Raw genomic sequence first — 21,572 nt, forward strand, 5'->3', positions numbered from 1 at the left:
TTAAAAAAGTTAAATTTTTTTTTTTGAGGTCCTAATTAAAAAAAACAAATGTTGGTGCAGAATAAAAATTATTTTTATAAGAACACAATTTAAATATTTATATTCCACACTTTAATAATTACAAAAATATTTACTTTAAAAGAGTAAAAACAAAAGCAACAAGTTTGACAGTTGCTACATTTTGCGTTTGTACCAACTGTCAAACAAGCAAAAATGCACAAGCATTTACCACGTAAAACGCGACGTCAGCAGTAATGCTATAATGAGCCGAGGTAGTGATTACAACATAGCCAAACTTAATGTTATGAGACGTGCTAACATAGATCCGAAGAGCAATCATCCATCGTATGCAAACGCAAAATCGTTACGCTGCTTCATTTTTTTTTACTACTATTACTCAAAATTATTTTATAAAAAAAAGTAAACTACTCGTTTATAAAAAAGCATATATTCATTTAATAAAACCACAAATAAAAATTACACTTGTTTTAAACCATCAAAATAAAATCAAAAAAGAGAAAACAAAACTCTAAAATAAATTTCTTTTTTTGAACAAATAGAGGAAATAATTTAATGAAAAACCATTAACTCGACAGAAGAATCTGAATTCAAAACATAAGAAATTAAAAATAAAAACATAGATGATAATAAATTAGATATAAAAAATTGAGTAGAAAATGGATCAGCGTAAAAAATACACATATAAAATGACTTTAAAGTATTATAAAAAATAATCTAATAGAAAATCATTTAAAAGAAAAATGGTTTTTGCGTAACGCGAAAAGATAAAAAGCGATGGAAAAAAAACAAAACAAACAAAAAACTAAAAATAAATACCAATAATTAAAAATCCACATTTTATTTTATGTACATATATTTTTTATTCATAATACGAATCTAATTTTGAAAAACCAAAAATAATTTAAGTACTGAATATTGACCTTAATATTATGAAAAAGCATTATTCAGCAATAAAAATCACGTTTTAAATGATACACTAGGCTTTCTCTTTAGTTCAACGTAGCAATCAACGCAAACACGAACAGCTTTAAAAATGCGAAGATGAACAATTGGTGATTCATAGCGACTGCATCTTTTTGTTAAAAAAATATTTCCTCTGTTAAAATATTGTCAACTTTGGTAAGTATTCTTGTCAACGATGGCAAGAAAACTTACGTTTTGCAACAAAACATAAGCTAAAATAAAACATAAACACTTACTTTCCGCAAAATACATTACCACAATTTCGACAATGATGACGTCGCTCAGCAAACGTGAATTTTACTTTGCAATATCGACAATTATCAGCAACCTCGTCTTTCACCCAGTGATCGGCAATACGACCTAAAAAAGTTTAAAAATAACAAGGAATAAATGATGAGTTATAAAATTATCACAATTAACAATAAAAAAATATATTTAATAATAACAATAAAAAATATCATAATTAATAATAACAATGAAAAAATAGATTCGAGACCAGCAATTTTTTTATTTTGAAGGATAGAAGACTAAAAAAATTGACTTAAAAATAGAAAAAAATTTAAAAAAAGCTGATTCTTCATTACCTTTCCCACATATGACACCTATGATGTATTTTATGGCTACAGCAATATTTAAACTCCTTCAAACTTGCCTACTTAAAGTATACGGCCTAATATTCCACAATTTAAAAAAAAAAAACACAACAAAAAACAGAAGGTCTTTAACTAGAATTAGTATTCTATTAAAAGCGAAGCAAATAAGCAAAGAAAAAAGTTTATTCTCATAAATACTTATCAAAGAACACAAAAGATTTGTTTAAAAAAATTGATTTTGTTTCAATTCTTTCAAGTCTTAGAAAATAAAGATAAATTATTTTTTTTTAATTTATTTGAAAAACATCTTGTGTTGTTAATTTCAAATTTATGATGAATTTTTCTTATCGTTGTCTTTTTCTAAAACTAACTGCGTCATCCGTATAACTTCCATCAGTATTTATTTTTCTTTTATTTTTGAAGAATATATTACATATATTATTTTGCTTGTGAGATTAATCCCACGTTCTAGTTGCTCAGAACAAAGAAGGTTTTCATTGAATTTTTTAACAAATAAACTGAGTTGTTCTAAATGGCAAATCAATGTTGCTTATAGCATCAAAAGTAAAGTCTAGTATTGAAATAGCATCACAAACATAATTACCCAGATTAGTATTTGGTATGGTCAAACCTTCTCTAGATAAAACTTCAATATATTGCTTATCTGGAGAATAATTTATTCATTTATCTTTTCATTAGTTATGACAGCATCAATCATTAGTTTATGACAGCATTTACCAAATCTTATTGAAATTCCTTTTGCAATATAACCTGCAATAACCTGCAATATGAAAACTTCTCTGCAATCTTCTGAAAAAGATTATTTTAAGAGTCCAAAAGTTAGTTTAAGTTATAAAAAAATACCACTATTAAAAGAAAGATTAAAAGTTTCAATAATCTCATTTTTACAACTGGAACAGCTTTTGTAATGTATGGAATGTTTTCTTTGAAACTTTTATCATAAAACAACACTTTTGTAAAACCATGTTATAAATGTATAAAAAACCAAAATACTCTAGTTGAACTAGAGTATTTTGGTTTTTTATACATTTGTAACATGGATGCCCAATTATACTGCATAACAAATTATATTGGCAGAGTACATTGGTTTTTTTCTGGTATTTTTTATTTTCTTTCAATTTCTTCAAAAATAGGGAAACTATTTGATTGGAAATGAAAAAACTATTGCTACATCTTGTCATATATAGTTTGAATAAAAACCAACAACACAACATTTGTTAAGCATTTTTTGTCTTTAGTTTTTCTAATTCTCTAATTTCTCTTTCACTAATAAAACTTTTATTTTATTAGTTACTTCTATGTTTTATTCAAACACTGGACTGGCCTTCTATGTTTTTGGTTAAAAATGCAGAATATTAGGCTGTATACTTTACCTATACGTAGGCCATGAAATCTAACAAATTACACATCACAAGTTTACACACAGTTTACACATCACAAAAGATAAAAGATAAGGTGAGTATATCCCTTGAATAATTTTTCTTATTATTTAGCTTAGCCTCGCTTATTTATTGTCTTAATTCAGAGTTTATCCCCCAAACAACTAAAAATAACATTTTTACCAACTGTTTCTGAAATAGACCAGCTGTATATGCGTCCACGACTATCACCAATAAAAAGTTTACGATGATCTCTGCAAATAAAAATTTAAAAATAGTTTACTATGATCAATAGTAAATAGTAATATGATCAATAGCAAATATAAATAGTTTACAATGATCTCTGCAAAATGATCCCTGCAAATAAAAACTGTCCTACAAAGTTAAATAACTAAGTTCTTAACAAGAACTTAAATTTAAATCTAAGAGTAAAAAACTAACTTAGATATGGCAATTGCTGTTACTGAAGCTGGTTCACAGTTGTCCAATCGATTAAAAGCAGTATGCATTGTTAACTTGTGTCGTAAAACAAGATGCCGTCGCCAGCCTAATCACAGAAATTTAAATTATCATGCAATAAAATGTCTGTTTTTTATTGCATGATAATTTCTTATTTATAAATAATTATATTTACTATAATTAAAAATAATATAAAAACAAAATTTTATTATTTAAAAAAACTAACTTCGTTGCTTAATAACTGAACTAACATCCGGTTCAACATCACTTTGGTGTTCCAGAAATTTTTCTGAAGCAGCGCGAGCACTGGAGTCAGGAGAAGAATCAACAGAATCATAAAATTCAATTCCCCAAAACTAAAAAAAAGATTTATATATTAGAAGCTAAATTTGTAGAAGTTATGTAAGCAGCTTTTTTAAGTTCATCATATCCTTCGTTGTCTTTTTTTATGATTTCTGATTTTCTGTTTTCTTAAAAAACATTATTCATAATTTTCTGTTATTCTGTGGATTGTAATACATTTTAATACTTCTTATTTTCTTATAATCTTTAAATTTTTCTTATTTCTTATAATCTTTAATCTTTATAATCTTTAACTTTCATTCAACACCTGTTATTATGTTGGTAGCTTTTATTTGGTTAACATCTGGTATATGTAATTTTTAAATGGTTACCATCTGGTATATAATTTTTAAATGGTTATCTTAGAGTATAACGCAATTTATGCTTGTATTGCTTTGATTTTATTTACTAGCTTTTTTTAACCTTGACTGTGACTGTTTTGAAATATATATATATATATATATATATATATATATATATATATATATATATATATATATATATATATATATATGTTTCTACTAAATTAGCTTTCGATAAAGATCGTCTATATTTCAATTCAAGAAGCTCTAAATTTAACCATCAAAAAGAAAAAGAGAAAGAAAATATCAATTCTGCAAACTTTAATTCTTCATCAAATAATATTATAAATTATGACCAATTGTTAAATAGCGCACCTTCAAAAAACTGGACAAGCACAATCCCAAGAAAATACAATCTAAGGTCATCAACCTATCCACCAAACACCTGACCACTTTCCAAATATCACTTCTGATAAAAGGTCCTAAATTCTGCCCAACAACTAAAGGTAATTTTTTACACATTAATTCAGATATTTTTTAAGACAATTCACTCGAAAGCTTAAACTAAAAGAAAAATTTTATGAAACCCATAATAATGATATTAGCATTTTAAAGAAGAAATCAAATTATAATGTTAAATCAACTCTTCCAGAACTTAATGAAATAATTTCGAAAATTGAACAAGTTGATCCCATTAAAAAACTATCAGTTGATAATATTTCATCACAAGAAAGAACAGCCCTTAAAGAGCTGAGAGAAATGAAAGACATTGTTATTAAAATAGCTGATAAAGGTAGCAGTTTAATTGTGATGGACTCTACATATTACAGCGATAAGCTTGTTTATCAAGATAATCTATCATCTTCAATCACGTATGAAAAAACAAACTTAAACTCTGATAAACTAGTTTTCAAAAATCTTTTAAAAATGATTGATAAACATAAATGATTAACACAAAACGAGATAGACTACATTACAAAATTTGAATGGAAATCAAGCAATTTTTATGTAATTCCCAAAATTCATAAATGTAAAGAAATAATCAAAAAAGTTCAAGAGTCTAATTCTCTAGTTATTGAAATGCAACCACCAATCGATTTAAAGGGTCGACCTATTATTGCAGGAATTGACTCACCTACGTCACATTTAAGCCAATTTCTGCACGTAATTCTATCTCCTATTGTACGGAAGCAAAAAACTTATATAAAAGATGATTGGGACTTCTTAAGAAAAATTCCTAGAAAAGTAGAGCTAGATAGTATTAACATGTGACATTGTTAACCTTTACACTACATTTCCCCACAACCTTGGTTTAGAAGCATTAAAAGTTTGGGTTGAAAAACATAAAAATCTAATACCTAAACGAATTACTACCAATTTAATTATAGAATCAGCATCATTTATTTTAAAAAACAATAATTTCCTCTTTGATAATCAATTATTTCACCAAATCACAGGTACAGCCATGGGTACAGACTTTGCACCAGACTATGCATGTCTTTCGATAGGTTTCTTAGAAGAAACAATACTTTTTCCAAAAATTTCTACCAGAAATTTTGTTCGAATGACGAGGTTCATATTCTTGAACAGTTCTACTTTAGATATGTTGATGATGGTTTTAACATATGACCTAAACACTTAGATATAAACAAATTTAAATTGTCACTCGGCGAATTAAACAAGTATTTGACAATGCTAACCTTACTGCCGACCTGACATTAGACAATGTCAACCTAACAGTCAAAAAACAAAAGTTTTTTGACTGTTATTTAAATTATTTTAAATTTCAATTAAAGTTAAAGCAAAAACCAAACAAATGAATTCTTTATTTAAATAAAATGAAAACCGCAAAACAAACGTTTTTTAAAAATCTAAATAAAATAAAAAAAATAAAAATAAACAAACTTTATATCTAAGTTTCAACAATTTGAAATTAAAACAACAAATGAATTAAAAGAAAACAAGATAAAAAAGTTTTATTTAATTAAATAAATCCTTTAGATTGATATTAGTTTTTAAAAATTAATTTGTTTTTATTTTAAATACTTTATTGAGAATTTAATAAAATTCTAAATAAAAAAATTAAAACAAAATTTAATTTAATTTTAAATTATTTATAAATAGTTAATACACAAAAATGATAAAAAAGAACTTTTTTTTTTTAAATTCTAAATAAGATTATTAAAAAAAAAACGACAGAAAAACTAACATTTTATACAAATCCTTAATAAAGAAATTTAAATAAAAACAGAAAAACAAACATTTTCATTATTTCTAAACGAAATAAATAAAAACAGAAAAATGAATGCTTTCGTTTTTTCTAAATGAAATAAATAAAAATAGAAAAATAAATGTTTTTTCTTATTTCAATATAAAATTAAAACAGAAAATCGAACGCTTTTGTTATTTCTAAAGGAAATGAATAAAAACAAAAAAATGAAAGTTTTTGCTATTTCTAAATGCAATATATAAATACAGAAAAACAAACATTTTTGTTATTTCTAAATGAAATAACAAAGTGGCAAAACTAATGTTTTATTATTTGTCAAATTTTTGATTGAAAAGTCAGTGAATTCCGCATTTATTTTTATCTCAATTTCATGCTAAATGTTCATTGATTTGCTAACTTGTTGAACCTTTCTTTCTAAATTTTTTTAAGTTGGCGATTTTTTGCCAACTTAAAATTAAAATTCAGCTGGCTATATATATATAAAAATTTTTTTTCTTTTTTCTTACAACATCTTCACTTCCAAAAAGACTGCAAGCAACTACTATTAGAGTTGGAAGTTGCTGGAAGAGAAAAAATGAAGTTTATAGAGCAAGATAATGATTGACAAACAACTTAAAAGATTGCAAATTATATAAATCAGGAAAACAAGATGAAGAAAGCGAATTCCAAAGAACTGACCTTTGTAGTATTTGTAGAAAAGAGTAAGAGAAGCAACATTATTTCGATGTGATAATGGTTGGTGGTAGGCTGCAAGAGCATATTCAACTATGTTTACAATGGGTTTTTGCACCTTGTCAAAAAAAAAAAGGGCATCATTGGAAGATCTGCCCCAGATACAGCAACAGTATTCCATACAAATAAATAAGAATAGAATTAGAAGTAAGAAAGCGGTGAGCATGATAAAGAGCTAACTTTGCAATCGATTTGATATATGGCTTTTATGAAAGATTGGAAATGAGAGTTAGTCCTTGAAGATGAAGGGTAGATGACTTATCAAGTAGATTACTGTTCATATATATAAGAAGATTTAGATTATTGCAATAATGATTAGCTGAAAAAACCCTAACTCCATGCTGTAGCAGAAGTGAGATCCTTTTCAAGATCAAATGCCCCCTCCAAGCAATCAGAAAGTGTTGGCTTCTTATCATGACAAGAATAAATGGTAGTATCATCAGCAAACAATGCCAACTTTGATGTAAGAATTTTTGGAAGATCATTAATGTAAATGAAAAAGAGTATAAGGCAAAGGTTAAAACCTTGAAGAACCCCTGAAGTTACAGGATATAAAGCAGAGTGCTTTCCATCAAGGACAACTCTCTGAAAAAAGGATTCAATAATCTTAAAGTTGATACCTGATACACCATAAGAAGAAAGATAAAACCTATCGGTTATTATTGTTAGCAAATCAGCTGTAGAACGAGAAGATCGAAATCCATATTGATGATCAGAAAGTAAGTTGTTAGATTCAAGATGAGAGATTAAGTGTTTGTTAATTAAAGATTCAAAAACCTTGCTTATGATAGGAAGAAGACTAATGGGGCAGTAGTTAAACAAATCAGATCACTCTCCAGATGTTTTGAAAATAGGATAACAGATGCCCCTTTCCAGCAGGCTGGAAAACAAGACTCTGATAAACACTTGTTAAATAGTTTTAAAAGTATAAATGACACGTCCGGAGAACACTTCTGTAAGACTACAACAGGTATGTTGTCTTGACCACAAGCTGTAGAAGAATTTAAGCAGAAAATCGCTTTTGATACAGAAGCTGGAGTAATACAAAACCAAGCAATGGATCAACCTGTTTGACAGCTATATCAGGTAGAACACAATTAGTGGAATCAAGAGATGATATTTATGAAAAGTTCTTAGCAAGCGATTCAGATTTGTGTTTAGGTGAGGTGACAAAGTCTGAACCATACAAGAGAGGTGAAATAACAGATTTGCTCTTATTATAGATACTGTTAAAGATTCTCCAGTAGTCACCAGAGCCTAATTTTTAAAATGAAATACAAGATTTCCTAACTTGAGAATAGCAGGCTTTGGCATTAGACGAAACCTTTTTACAATGGTTTCTAGCAAAAATAAACAGAGAATTGCTTTATAGATAAATATGAAAGTAATGGTTTCAATTGTAAATTGCAGCATCACAATGCAAGAAAAACCAAGCAGAAGAGTGAGGGTTGATTTGGAATCATCAAGAGGAAAAAAAAGATTCCATGCCAGCCTGAATCAAAGAAGTTATGTAAAAAGCACATTTGTCAGCAAGAAGACAAAAGACTTCTTCCCACAAGCCATCACGAAGAAAATCACATAAAGAGTCCCAGTCAGCTTTAAAGTAATTGTAAAAGGTACAATGATAAAGGGAACTCTGATGATGAAGAAGAATGAGATAATAGTTTTAGAGAGATCAAACCGAGATCAGAAACACCTAAGGGTGAATGTGGAGAAACTGAGCACTTACTAGGATCAGAAACAAGACATAAGTCGAGTAGAGAAGGTAAATTATTTGGATTATCTGGAAAGCAAGTTGGAAAGTTGACTATTTGAGTTAGAGATTGAAAAAGATAAAAGTTGTGGGCCTTAACGCCTGCAGAATCACCGACACTTGAGCCAAGCCATTAAGTGTGATGAGCATTAAAGTCACCAACAACAACAATATTGGCTGGAGGATAAAGAGAGAGGGTTTGGTAATATTGATCAGAATAATATTCAAAAGTGTGCTGTTTTGAGATAAAGGAGAGCGCTATAAAACAAAGAGAAAGTCGATAGAGTGAAGTGGTGCTAAATGAAAGCACATAAAAGAATAGTCCATAGATTCAAACCTAGTTTACCAACCTAGGTTGTACTGGGTTACATGTTGCCAGTAGCAGGATAACTATAAGGGGTAACAGATTCTATCTGTTGACCAGCCTCACACCCTTTCTTCATCTATTAGGCTGGCGCAGATGTATTTTTAATATATTGTTTCCAGTTTAGGATGTTGAATGCTGGACCTTCTTAGATCAATGCATGGAGGCCACATTTGTAGCGCTTTCTTATGGCTTAGGGTTCATTAATAGTAATGAGGCAATTGCTTAGGCTATTAAACAGGGTACTGAGTACTATGCTTTGAGTCTAGTTCTTTAATAAATTTAAAAATGAATCAAGTACCAAAAACTATAAAACACCGAAAAACCATCATAATCACTAAGATGTCAAAACCTATCTTCACCAATATTCGTGGTTTTTGAAGTGACTTTTCTTCTATTGAGTCTTATCTCTTACAAAGCTCACCAAGCCTACTTGCTCTTTGTGAGACTAATTTGAGTTTGGCTATCTCATCTTGTGATCTTAGTGTTGATGGTTATCTTCCTTTAATTTGTAAAGACTCCAATAGTCACAGGCTTGGCCGGGGCATTTACAATTGTTAGAATTCACCAATTTGTTGGTAAACTAGGTTTGAACCCACCGACTATTCTTTTATGTGCTTTCATTTAGCACCACTTCACTCTATCGCTCTTTAGCACTAATTCACTCTATCGACTTTCTCTTTGTTCTATATCGCTCTCCTTCATCTCAAGATTGCACTCTTTTTGATGTTATTTCTGATCAAATTGACAAAGCCCTCTCTTCTTATTCATCAGTCAATACCATTGATGTTGGTGACTTTAATGCTCATCACACTTAATGACTTGGCTCTAGTGTCAGTGATTCTGCAGGTGTTAAGACCCACAACTTTTTTCTTTCTCAATCTCCAACTCAAATAGTCAACTTTCCAATGTGCTTTCCAGATAATCCGAATCATTTACCTTCTCTACTCGACTTATGTCTTGTTGGGACTCTTTCTGTGATTTTCTTCGTGATGGATTGTGGGTAGAAATCTTTCATCTTCCTGCTGACAATTGTGCTTCTTACATAACTTTTTAGATTCAGGCTGGCATGGAATCTTTTCATCCCTCTTGACAATTCCAGGTCAAACCTCACTTTTCTCCAAAGTTTTTCTCACATTGTGCTGCTGCAATTTTCATTCGAAAAAATTCCTATATCAGCAAAACAACTCTCCAGAAAACAGACATCTGTTTATTACTGCTAGAAGCCATTGTAAAAAGGCTTTGTCTATCGCTAAAGCCCACTATTCTCAGGTCAGGAAATCTTGCATTATATCTCAAAATTTAGGCTCTCGTGACTTCTGGAGAACCTTTAGCAGTATCTATAATAAGAGCAAATCTGTTATTCCACCTCTCTTGTATGGTTCAGACTTTGTCACTTCACCTAAACACAAACCTGAATCGTTTGCTAAGAACTTTTCATAAATATCATCTCTTGATTTCACTAATTGTGTTCTACCTGATATAGCTGTCAAACAGGTTGATCCATTGCTTGACTTTAGTATCACTCCAGCTTCTATACCAAAAGAGATTTCCTGCTTAGACTCTTCTTCAGCTTGTGGTCCAGACAACATACCTGTTGCAGTCTTGCAGAAATGTTTTCTAGAGGTGTCACCTATACTTTCAAAACTATTTAACAAGTGTTTATCAGAGTCTTATTTTCCAGCCTGCTGGAAAGGGGCATCTGTTATCCTATTTTCAAAACTTCTGGAGAGCAATCTGATTTGTCTAACTACTGTCCCATTAGTCTTCTTCCTATCGTAAACAAGGTTTTTGAATCTTTAATTAACAAACACTTAATCTCTTATCTTGAATCTAACAACTTACTTTCTGATCGTCAATATGGATTTCGATCTTCTTGTTCTATAACTGATTTGCTAACAGTAATAACCAATAGGTTTTATCATACATTAGATAAAGGTTAAGGCTCTTTCTCGTGACGCTTCTAAAGCTTTTGATCAAGTTCGGCATGCTGGTCTTCTCCATAAGCTTTCTTCTTATGGTGTATCTGGTAATATCTTTAAGATTATTGAATCCTTCGATTCCAATCATAGTATAAAAGTTGTCCTCGATGGACAGCACTCTTCTTCATATCCTGTAACTTCAGGGGTTCCTCAAGGTTCAATCCTTGGCTCTATACTCTTTTTAATTTACATTAACAATCTTCCAGATATTCTCACATCCAAGATGGTATTTTTCACTGATGATACCACCATTTATTCTTGTCATGATAAGAAGCCAACACTCTCTGATTGCTTGGCATTTGATCTTGAAAAGGATCTCACTTCTGCTACAGCATGGGACTCACAGTGGCTGGTGAAGTTTAATTCAGATAAAACTCAATTTTTTTCAGCCAATCGCTATTGCAATAAATTAGATCTTCCTATATCTATAAACGACAATATACTCGATGAGTCATCTACCCTTCATCTTCTAGGATTAACTCTTACTTTGGATCTTTCTTAGAAACCATATATCAAACCAGGCGAAAAATTAGCATCTGCTAAAGTTGCATCTCTTTATTGAGCTTGACACTTTCTTACTCCAGATTCTACTCTATATCTCTATAAATCTCAAATCTGGCCTTGTATGGAATACTGTTGCCATATCTGGGGCGGATCTTCTAATGTGCCTTTTCTCTTTTAAACAAGGTGCAAAAACGCATTGTAAACATAGCTGAACCTGCTCTTGCAGTCAACCTCCCACCATTATCACATTGTCGTAATGTTGCTTCTCTTTCTCTTTTCTACAAATACTATAATGGGCACTGCTCTAAAGAGCTAGTGTCTCTTGTGCCATTTACTAAAATTCATTCTTGAGTTACTCGTCATTCAATTAAGTCTCATCCTTTTTCTGTGACTGTTCCTAAGTGCTCCAAAAACTCTTATTCCTTTAGTTTTTTTCCTCAAACATCAGTTCTTTGGAATTCACTTCCTTCTTTTTGTTTTCCTGATTCATATAATTTGCAATCTTTTTACTCATCTGTCAATCGTTATTTTGCTCTTCAATCTTCATCTTTTCTCTTCCAGTAACAGTAACTTCCAACACTAATAGTGGTTGCTTGCAGCCTTGCTGGAAGCAAAGATGTTAAAATATATATATATATATATATATATATATATATATATATATATATATATATATATATATATATATATATATATATATACCTGTCAGTAGTACTTAGCACATTTATTTTAGTATGCATACAAAAAAATTATAACACTATTGTGAACATAGTCATATTTTAAAATAAATGACTGTTTAAATTTCAAACAGAAACATCAAAAAATTTATACAAATTTAAATAAATAAACCTTAATAACACCATCAACTGCTCCTGTTATAATAACATTTGCTTCATCCCAAACGTTCATCTAAATGTATAAAATGGTCCCAGTTATATAGTACAACTATAGTACATTTGTCATACTTAAGTTAAAAATATATTTTGATAAGAATTTTTCAAAATAAATTTACAAAAACTAAATAATTTCAACTATAAAGTTAAGGAAAATTCTTTAAAAAAATCATTAGAATAATCTAATGGGTCGTAACATTACGTTAATCGAATTTTAAATTTTATTTTGAAAGATTTATAAAGATTAATAATTATATGTGTTTAGAGTTATATATATACTTTTAACTTTTGTTTTTTGAAACCATTAAAATAATAATTCAAATATAAAAAAAGTTCCATATATAGCTATATATTACTCATATAGCAAATATGCTTTTAATAATGCTTTTAAAAACCAAAAAATGCTTTTATATTGTCTCATAAAGGTCTTATTGACTTATGAAAGTCAAATATTTTTGAAAATTTGAAACCTAATGAATCAATAAATAAAGAATTAAATACCTATATATATATAACCCTAGCCATTAGAGACTATTTTAAAAAGTATTGACCTAACTTACTGACTTAAACAATAACAAAACAAAAATTTTTTTAATACAATTTTTTTTTTGTTTTGTTATTGTTTAAGTCAGTAAAGTCATGAAACCTCTGAAACAGCACAACACAATATTTGACTTGAGATGGCTGCTGAAGTGTTTTCCTGTACTAACAATTCTCCATTAACAGTCCAAACACATAAAATGGTACCAGCACATGTAACAATGTCACCCTGTTGTTGGTTAAAAAGTAAAACTTCATATAAATAAACATAACTTCATATAAAAAAAGCATTTATAAAAATACTTGCGAACACAAGAGCAACATTAAAAAAACACAATACATTTAAAAAAATACAAAAACAAAAACTCTTAAAAAAAGTTAAGGTGTACTAAATTTTTGTATAGTATTAGAAATAAAGTTTAAAAATGTTTATGTAACTTCTAAAATATTAATAATATTAATAGCTGTAATACTATTGTTAACTTTGGAAACAATACAAACAACAATATTGGTAATTTTTGAAATTACAATAAATGATATAAATGTTGTAATATCACCATTATAGTTATGTACATATATATATATATACATACATATATATATATATATATATATATATATATATATATATATATATATATATATATATATATATATATAAATTTTATTTAGATGCCTTTACAGTTTTATCACAGAGCACCATGGATGTATATATATATATATATTAATTTTATTTAGATGCCTCAAGAAGTCCCTACATTCTTATTACGGAGCACCACGGATATATGCATATATATATATATATGTGTATATATATATATATATATATATATATAAATATATATATATATATATATATATATATACAGGCCTTGTTACGAGATTTCGCTGCGTAGCGAAAACGCGTAACGCATTTTTAAGTAACTCAACTCAGCAAATATATTTTGCATCGTTAAAAGTTATATTGCGTCACTAGCGTCTTTTCAAGTACGGCATTGTAATTAAAGTTATTTTATTAACGCGTTAAAAATCATACAAAAAGTTTTTTTTTTCTCACTATAACAAAAGTTACAAATAAAATCAAAGTTCTTATTAAAAAAATCATTTTTATTATTTTTTTCAAATATAAACTAAATTTTATTTTGAAAAAAATATTTTTTCATGAAACGTAAAATATTTGTTTATTTTCTTATGATTTTACATTTAATTTTTGGTTATTTTATCAATTGTTAATAAATTTTTTCTTATTTAATTTGTGAACTCTTTTTAATAATGTTTTTAAACAATAGAGTTTTTTTTTTGTTATTTATCAGTTACCGATAACATATTCGTGATCATAATTTATTTTCATAAATTAAATGAACGTCATTAAAACTTTACGTTATTGAATTAACAATAAACAAAATATGTTATTAATAAAATTTTTACATCAAAATAAATCGTGTATTTTTTAAACTATTATGACTAAAAATAATTTTTATATTTAAAAGGAATTTATATATTTAATTCCTTAAGATAAAACTTAAACACTTTATTTTTTTTAACTAATTTTTAATAATAATAATACAAAAATGAAACAAACTGTTTCTTTAACAAAAAAATCTATTAGTTTACAATTGCGGTTAAATGCTTTTACTTACGACTTTATTTCTTCTGAATAAACGTCACGTTAACTATAATCAAAAGATAATTTAAATATTCTAAAAGATAAAAGTTTTTGCGTAGCGCAAAACTGCTGAGCGCGTAGGCAAATGGCCTTTTCGCAAGCAAAATGCGAGCTGCGTAACGCTTCTTAACAAGGCCTGATATATATATATATATATATATATATATATATATATATATATATATATATATATATATATATATATATATGTATAAATAATATCTAACTTGCAAATATATAACTTATGTAAACTTCATATTATGTAATATTGAAACATTTATCAAATTTTACAGTTTTACTTTTACTTGAAATTTGCATTGCAGCAATATCTCCTTAATTTTGATAAATAGCATTTATTTCCCATTTTAAAAATTTTTTGTTTATTAAATACTATTAAAATGTTGATTGTACAATACACCTTAATGGCTGAAATGGTTAGCTCACAGCACTTCTGATGCAAATCGTGAATGGTTTAAATCTTCATGCTTGAACTTCTTTTTTATTAAAATTTTTTCCAAAATTTTAAACATATTTGAAGTTCTATAGATTTTATATACATAGCATAAAGATATTATATACTATAACAAATGAAAGAGGGAGAATTTTTAGAGAACTTTAAATTTTTTAAAACATCAAAACACCCGGAGAAATTGGTTGCGCATATGTCATGATAGAGATACTTAGGTTAATAATGTGCTCAGGTAAATCAAAAAACCAATTTATAAATCTCTTATAAGCTCTATGTATGTGGAAAAGGTGCGCACGTTAATTTTTTTGCGCTTGAACTAATTTTTTTAATGAACTATTTTTTCTACCATTGACTAAAAAATATTGAAGCAAATAAAAGAATAAGCATAGAAATGATCAGTATGGAATAGATAAGAATAGAAATGGTCAGTTTGATGAAGACCCGGACAGCTAGGATATTTATATATATATAAGAAAAAAGTATAGAAAAAGTCAGTGTGAAATAGACTTACAAAGACCCATAATTTTATAGGTCTGGTCAGCTAGTATATAATAAATATATACTATGATACTAAACATGTTTAATAAATGCGTTTTTAAATGTAAAATAGACATTTTAAAAGCTTGTATGAAAAAATTACATATTTGAGACTATAATAAAATAGTAAAACATATTACAAAGCATAAAATTCATGTTTTATAATAAAAACAAAAAGGTTTTATACAAAATGACTCATCTTATAATTGGACCTGTCATTTTGAAAAGGACACAATCCCATTTATTATGATCAACAAAAAAATGTTTTTTTATATTAAACTGTTTATTGCACTAAAGAAACTAAACATAGAATTTTTTTTAGTACAATTTACAAAATAACACAAACAACAGCAATACTTACAGTTACATGATTAATAGAGATACAGTTTACAGAGCTGCCAGAAGGAAGATTGAGTCGTCGAGTGTACAACAGCTTTTGCATATCCCAGATTATGCAACTTTTGTCCTATAAAATAAATTTAACTTTAACTACTCTTTAAACAAAAAGAAACAAAGAAATAATAAATAAAAACAAGCAATTATAAATAAAAACAAGCATAACAAATTATTAAATGTAATTACTTTTTAAACAAACAAAAAAACTACCGTTGAACCACTAACAATAATGTTAAAAGGTTTAGAGAATGCAATGCTCAGAACTTTTCCATGGTGGCCATAAAGCACCTATAAAATTTTTTTCTTTAATATGTTATTTTAAAAAGAATTTGTTTTTATACTAGTCACAGTATAACAGCAGTTTTTACAACTGTAGTGTCTTGCTCTTGGGGAGATATATTTACTAAATGTATTCATTAAATAATTGTCATTATTAAATGAAATTTTATTAAATAATGATAATTATTTACATTTTTAAAAATAAAAAATCTGTGTTCGAAGAAGTTTTATAGTTTTTGTACTTAGATTTAAAAATCTTATTTGTACAAAAACATTGAAAAGTAAAAAATAAAAATAAGATTATTATACAAACAATTACATCAAAATAATAAGTTTCATAAATAACAATAAATGAAATATTAGTAAAAAAAGTTACAAAAAATTAAAAACCAAAAATTTACCTTTTGTAATGATAAGTTATAACCTTTGTCTTTTATTTTTTGTTCAATATTCCAAACACACACTGCCTAAAGTTACATATATAAAATGATGGGTAAATACCTATTTATATTCTATTTAATGATATAAATCTGATGTGTTAAAATAAAACCATTTTTGGAGTCTTTTTTTCATAATGTTTTGTTCCTATTTGAAGCTCAAACATACCTACTAGAAAGCAAAATTTTGAACACCATTTTTAACATTGTCAATTTCCATCAAAATGTTACAAAGAACATCACAACTTTTAAAATAGTATAAGGCCATAGCGTATTTAAAGTAGCTATGGCCTTATACTGCTATCAGTAGATAAAAGAATAGAGCAACATTTCATTAGGCTGATTTATGAGGTTTCAAAGCAAGACAGACCATTTTTATTGCTTTCAATAAAAATTTGGAAGCTTTTACATACTTAATCATTTTAAACCAGAAGTTTTGATTCGTATTAGTAGATTTAATCTAAATCAAGCAACTAAATAGTTTATGTATGAGCAAATGCTATGTATTGAAACTTTTTGTTACAGGAAAAATACTCAACATTCTAAAAACTCATGAAGACTGCAGAAAAACTGTCTCCTTTATGCGCATGAAAAATTGACAGAAAAATGATAGATTTCATGAAGAAGAGAACCAAGTCCCAACTCAAACAAGAAACTGACTTCACTGATCCCAGAATTCTATCAGGAATTTGCAACTCCTGTAGAACAATCTTACAAAAACTAATCACAAGAATGCCCTATGTTTCATTTGTCAAGTTGGTAGATCAAAGTACAATCAGGCTTCCTCTGTTGCATTATGTGCACCAAGCAGCAGTCTTCAAAGCTCTTCCCAGACTTGTGAAAATCTACACAATGCTCAAAAAGGGGTTTCCTCACCAGTGCACAAAAGGCTTAAAATTTGAAAATTTAAAAAAGATGGTGCAAGGTGAAAGACCAGTGCCCCTAACTCCTGGACCTCCTGCTAAAATTTAGAAAAGAAACCCATGCTCTCAACAACTAACATGGTCAAGGTTCAATCAACACTGGCCTTTCGAACAACAAAATCAGAGGACTTGCATCTACTCTCAACAAGTCATTTAGAGCAAGGTTAGTGGAATTAAACTCTAAGGATAAGTGTTGCAAAAAAGATGGAGTCCTTTTTCACTACATCAACTAATTCTTATGCTTAAAAAAAGAAAAGTCCACAACCAAGGTCATGCATTGCACCAGTCTGCTTGAGTTTGTTTCCTTAGTGTTTGGAGAAAGAAGGATTTCTAATTTTGGTGATACTTAAGCAGTATCACTAATATCAGGACTGATAGTGGTGAAACTTCTTTAAGTTCAGCTTAAACTGAAGTTTCAAGTTTCTTTAATTTTATATATATATATATATATATATATATATATATATATAGAAAATTCTCTTCCTCTTAGAAAATTATCCTCTTAGAAAATTATAAAAACAAATGACCAAATTAAACTATCCCCATTCCAAAGAAAATTATTTCATAATTACTTTCTGTAACTTCCCGTTAACAAAAAAATATAGTAATTAAAAATTTTTTTATAATAATTTATAACTTCCTGTAAAATATTTTTTTCTATAAATTGAATTTTTTTTTTTTGAGATTTAGTAACTCTTCCTGATGATCCAGCGATGGTGAAACTCCGAGTCGAAGATAAAAGTTAGATAAGTGTTTTTTACTAATTAATTATATATATATATATATATATATATATATATATATATATATGTATATATATATATATATATATATATATATATATATATATATATATACTATGGTGTATATAAATGATAAATTGTTACTAGTTTTTTCTATCTTCAGAGCATTTTCAATGACATTCTCAAAAAAAGATAAAACAGAACAAAGACTAATGAAAGAAAAGATTGCTTCCGAATGTCAAACTCTCAGCCGATGTAGCAGCACTCCTTTGCATCAGCAGGCTAAAAGATAGTCGATCTATGTACAGAAAATCTAAACATGCATTGATATTTATATATATTAATATTTATATATATAGATTTATATATACTATGGAAAAAAATACATACTGAAACTTTTTAGTCCCTGTGTAATAAGGTAAATAATAAATACTGAATGCTTCTAAACTGTAGGTAATCATTGTTATTCAAGGTGGTAGCCCTTCATCATCACAGCAACAAAAACAAAGCATCTAACTAAATTTTCCTTTCTAATGTGCAAATTGTTATGGTTAACAAAATTGATCATAACAGTTACTCAGCCATCAAAAACTTAGCCCCGTCAATTGCCAACCTGGATATCTGGATAATAGAGCTCATGAATATCATCTCTGAACAGAAAGCTACTATCAACTTGCAAGGCAACCAAATAAAAAAAACTTGAACAAAAATTAGCAGTTATAGAAACTAACATCAACTCTCTATCTGAAGTAGTGCCTCCCAAGAAAGTTCACACCAGCCATCCTGAAGTAGTGTAAGTTAGAAACAAGCCAAACTCATTGCCACAAATTGGTCAAGTCCTTGTTAAACTAAAGCAAACAGCTACGCATGAGAAAATTCTTCATCCTTAAAAAGATCCTTGCTGACTCATGTCATCCTATAACCACTAAATTAGCTCACACTAACAGCAGAAACCCAAACAGATTCCTGTTTGCTCTGAACACTGAAAAGACCACCACATATCAACAATATTTTATTCAAAAATACCTCCGTATTTTTCATGATGGTGTCAGTGACCTCTACTTGCCACAAAACATTAGGAGCTCCACTGCCTTTTCAATACATAAATAATATGTTTGCCTGCATTTTTGGTAACCTTTTTTGCAGTATTTAATGATGAATAAAATTGTACAATTCATTACTTGTAATGCTATTTAATTTTAAATAAAGATTTATAAATAAATAAATATGTATGTATATATAACGGGTGGTTACTAAAAATCCGGACTATCTTTAACTGAATTTTAAATGCCACAAACTAAATTATTTTTTTTCATGCTTATATCCATTTTAAAGCTTATTTAATTCTCTATAAGTTAATTTACTTGTTTTTAGATAATTAATAATAGTTAAGAAAATAATGATGGCCAAGCAAGAAGAGGTAAGAAAACGGATTTACAAGTTCTATTTGAAAAATAAATTGCAAGGTAAAAAGTTCACAGTAGCTCACTTCAATGCTGAAAAAATTCCAAGAAGCACTATCTATGATATAATCAAACGTGTTGAGAATGATTCTGGGTACAAAAGAGTGCAAGGAAGTGGTCGTGTGGCCAAAATCATGACCCCAAAGGGTATCAAGCGCCTGAAAACCATATTTGATCACAGTGACCGAGTTTCGATGAGGCAAGCTGGTCGAAAATATGGATGCAGTCATTCACATATCATTAAAACTCTTGCCAAGTACACTGGCATCAAAAGTTATAAAAAACAGGGTATACCTCATCGACTAGAGAACCAGAATGAGCGAATCAAAACCGGCATTGATCGTGTTTATTGTGATTTTAAAGGAAAATCGGTCATCCTTGACGACGAGTCTTACTTTACTCTGTCACACTCAACAATTAATGGAAACAGCACCTACTCCTCTAGCAACAGAGACAAGACTCCACCAAGTGTTAAATATTGCAAAAAGCGCAAGTTCGAGCCCAAGGTGCTAGTCTGGCTGGCTGCTTCTGACAAAGGTATTTCAAAGCCATTTTTTATCCCCAGCGGCCTTGCAGTCAATAAAGCCATCTATGAAATTAATTTTATAAAGAGAAGATTAGTGCCGTTCATCAACGCTCATCATGCCGATGGTAATTATATATTTTGGCCGGACCTGGCGTCATCGCATTATGCCAAAACCGTGACCAACTGCTATGAGTCTCATATAACATCAATTTTATCAAAAAAGTTGACAATCCGCCAGCCGTACCGGAGTGTCGTCCAATAGAAGACTTTTGGGCTATTTTGAAAGGCAAAGTGTATGAGAGTAACTGGCAAGCAAAAGACGTGAAGCAACTACAAACCAGAATAAAGCTTTGCCTGAAAAAAATTGACCTTAACCTTGTATTTTCACTTTTTGGGTCAACTCGTGTTAGAGATGGCTGAATCCGAATAAACAGACTGGTTGAAGACAAACTTAATTAAAATAAATAAATAACTAAAAACTCTTTTTAATGATGTTTTTATTTAATCTCTACCATAAAGACTATGGGAGTAATTTCCCATGAAAGTTAGTCCGGATTTTTAGTAAACACCCGTTATATATATATATATATATATATATATATATATATATATATATATATATATATATATATTATATATATATATATATATATATATATATATATATATATATACAGTTTTTATAGAAAAATATGTTTATAATATATAACAAGAACATATTCTATAACAAACAAAATTACTTTAACCATATTTACCAAATATCTTTTTGTACAACAAGTATTTGAATAACAATAAATAACTTGTATGAACAGTAACAACATGTTAATAACATTTAATGACATAATGGTTAATAACAACATTTCGAAGTGCATTATAAAAGTTTTCATTGTTTAAGAAGTCTAGTTCTCTATTAAACTTGATGTTTTGAATGTTCTTAAAAGATTTTATAATAAAGGTGTTTTCAAAAATCCATATGAATTTATTGCCCAAAATAACCATTGTAACATAACGGTTATTATGGTTATGTCATTTTTGAATAAATACAAAATAAAAAT

General features: G+C 28.4%; 1 protein-coding gene across 1 annotated transcript in view; it reads right to left on the reverse strand.

Annotated features, from left to right (window-relative positions):
* Window positions 1–432: 432 nt before the first annotated feature.
* Window positions 433–21,572, reverse strand: part of LOC100207412 (WD repeat and FYVE domain-containing protein 3) — a 226,494-nt gene continuing 205,354 nt past the window's right edge. The window contains exons 51-60 of the mRNA XM_065796046.1: window positions 16,827–16,892; window positions 16,357–16,434; window positions 16,112–16,216; window positions 13,185–13,307; window positions 12,495–12,554; window positions 3,663–3,792; window positions 3,419–3,524; window positions 3,161–3,231; window positions 1,221–1,344; window positions 433–1,093 (exon numbers count right to left, since the gene is read on the reverse strand). Of these exons, the coding sequence (XP_065652118.1) occupies window positions 979–1,093; window positions 1,221–1,344; window positions 3,161–3,231; window positions 3,419–3,524; window positions 3,663–3,792; window positions 12,495–12,554; window positions 13,185–13,307; window positions 16,112–16,216; window positions 16,357–16,434; window positions 16,827–16,892 (978 nt within the window). The 3' untranslated portion in view covers window positions 433–978. The remainder of the gene's footprint in view (window positions 1,094–1,220; window positions 1,345–3,160; window positions 3,232–3,418; window positions 3,525–3,662; window positions 3,793–12,494; window positions 12,555–13,184; window positions 13,308–16,111; window positions 16,217–16,356; window positions 16,435–16,826; window positions 16,893–21,572) is intronic.

Source organism: Hydra vulgaris, chromosome 04 (genome assembly GCF_038396675.1).
Source record: "Hydra vulgaris chromosome 04, alternate assembly HydraT2T_AEP".
Taxonomy (NCBI): Eukaryota; Metazoa; Cnidaria; class Hydrozoa; order Anthoathecata; family Hydridae; genus Hydra; species Hydra vulgaris.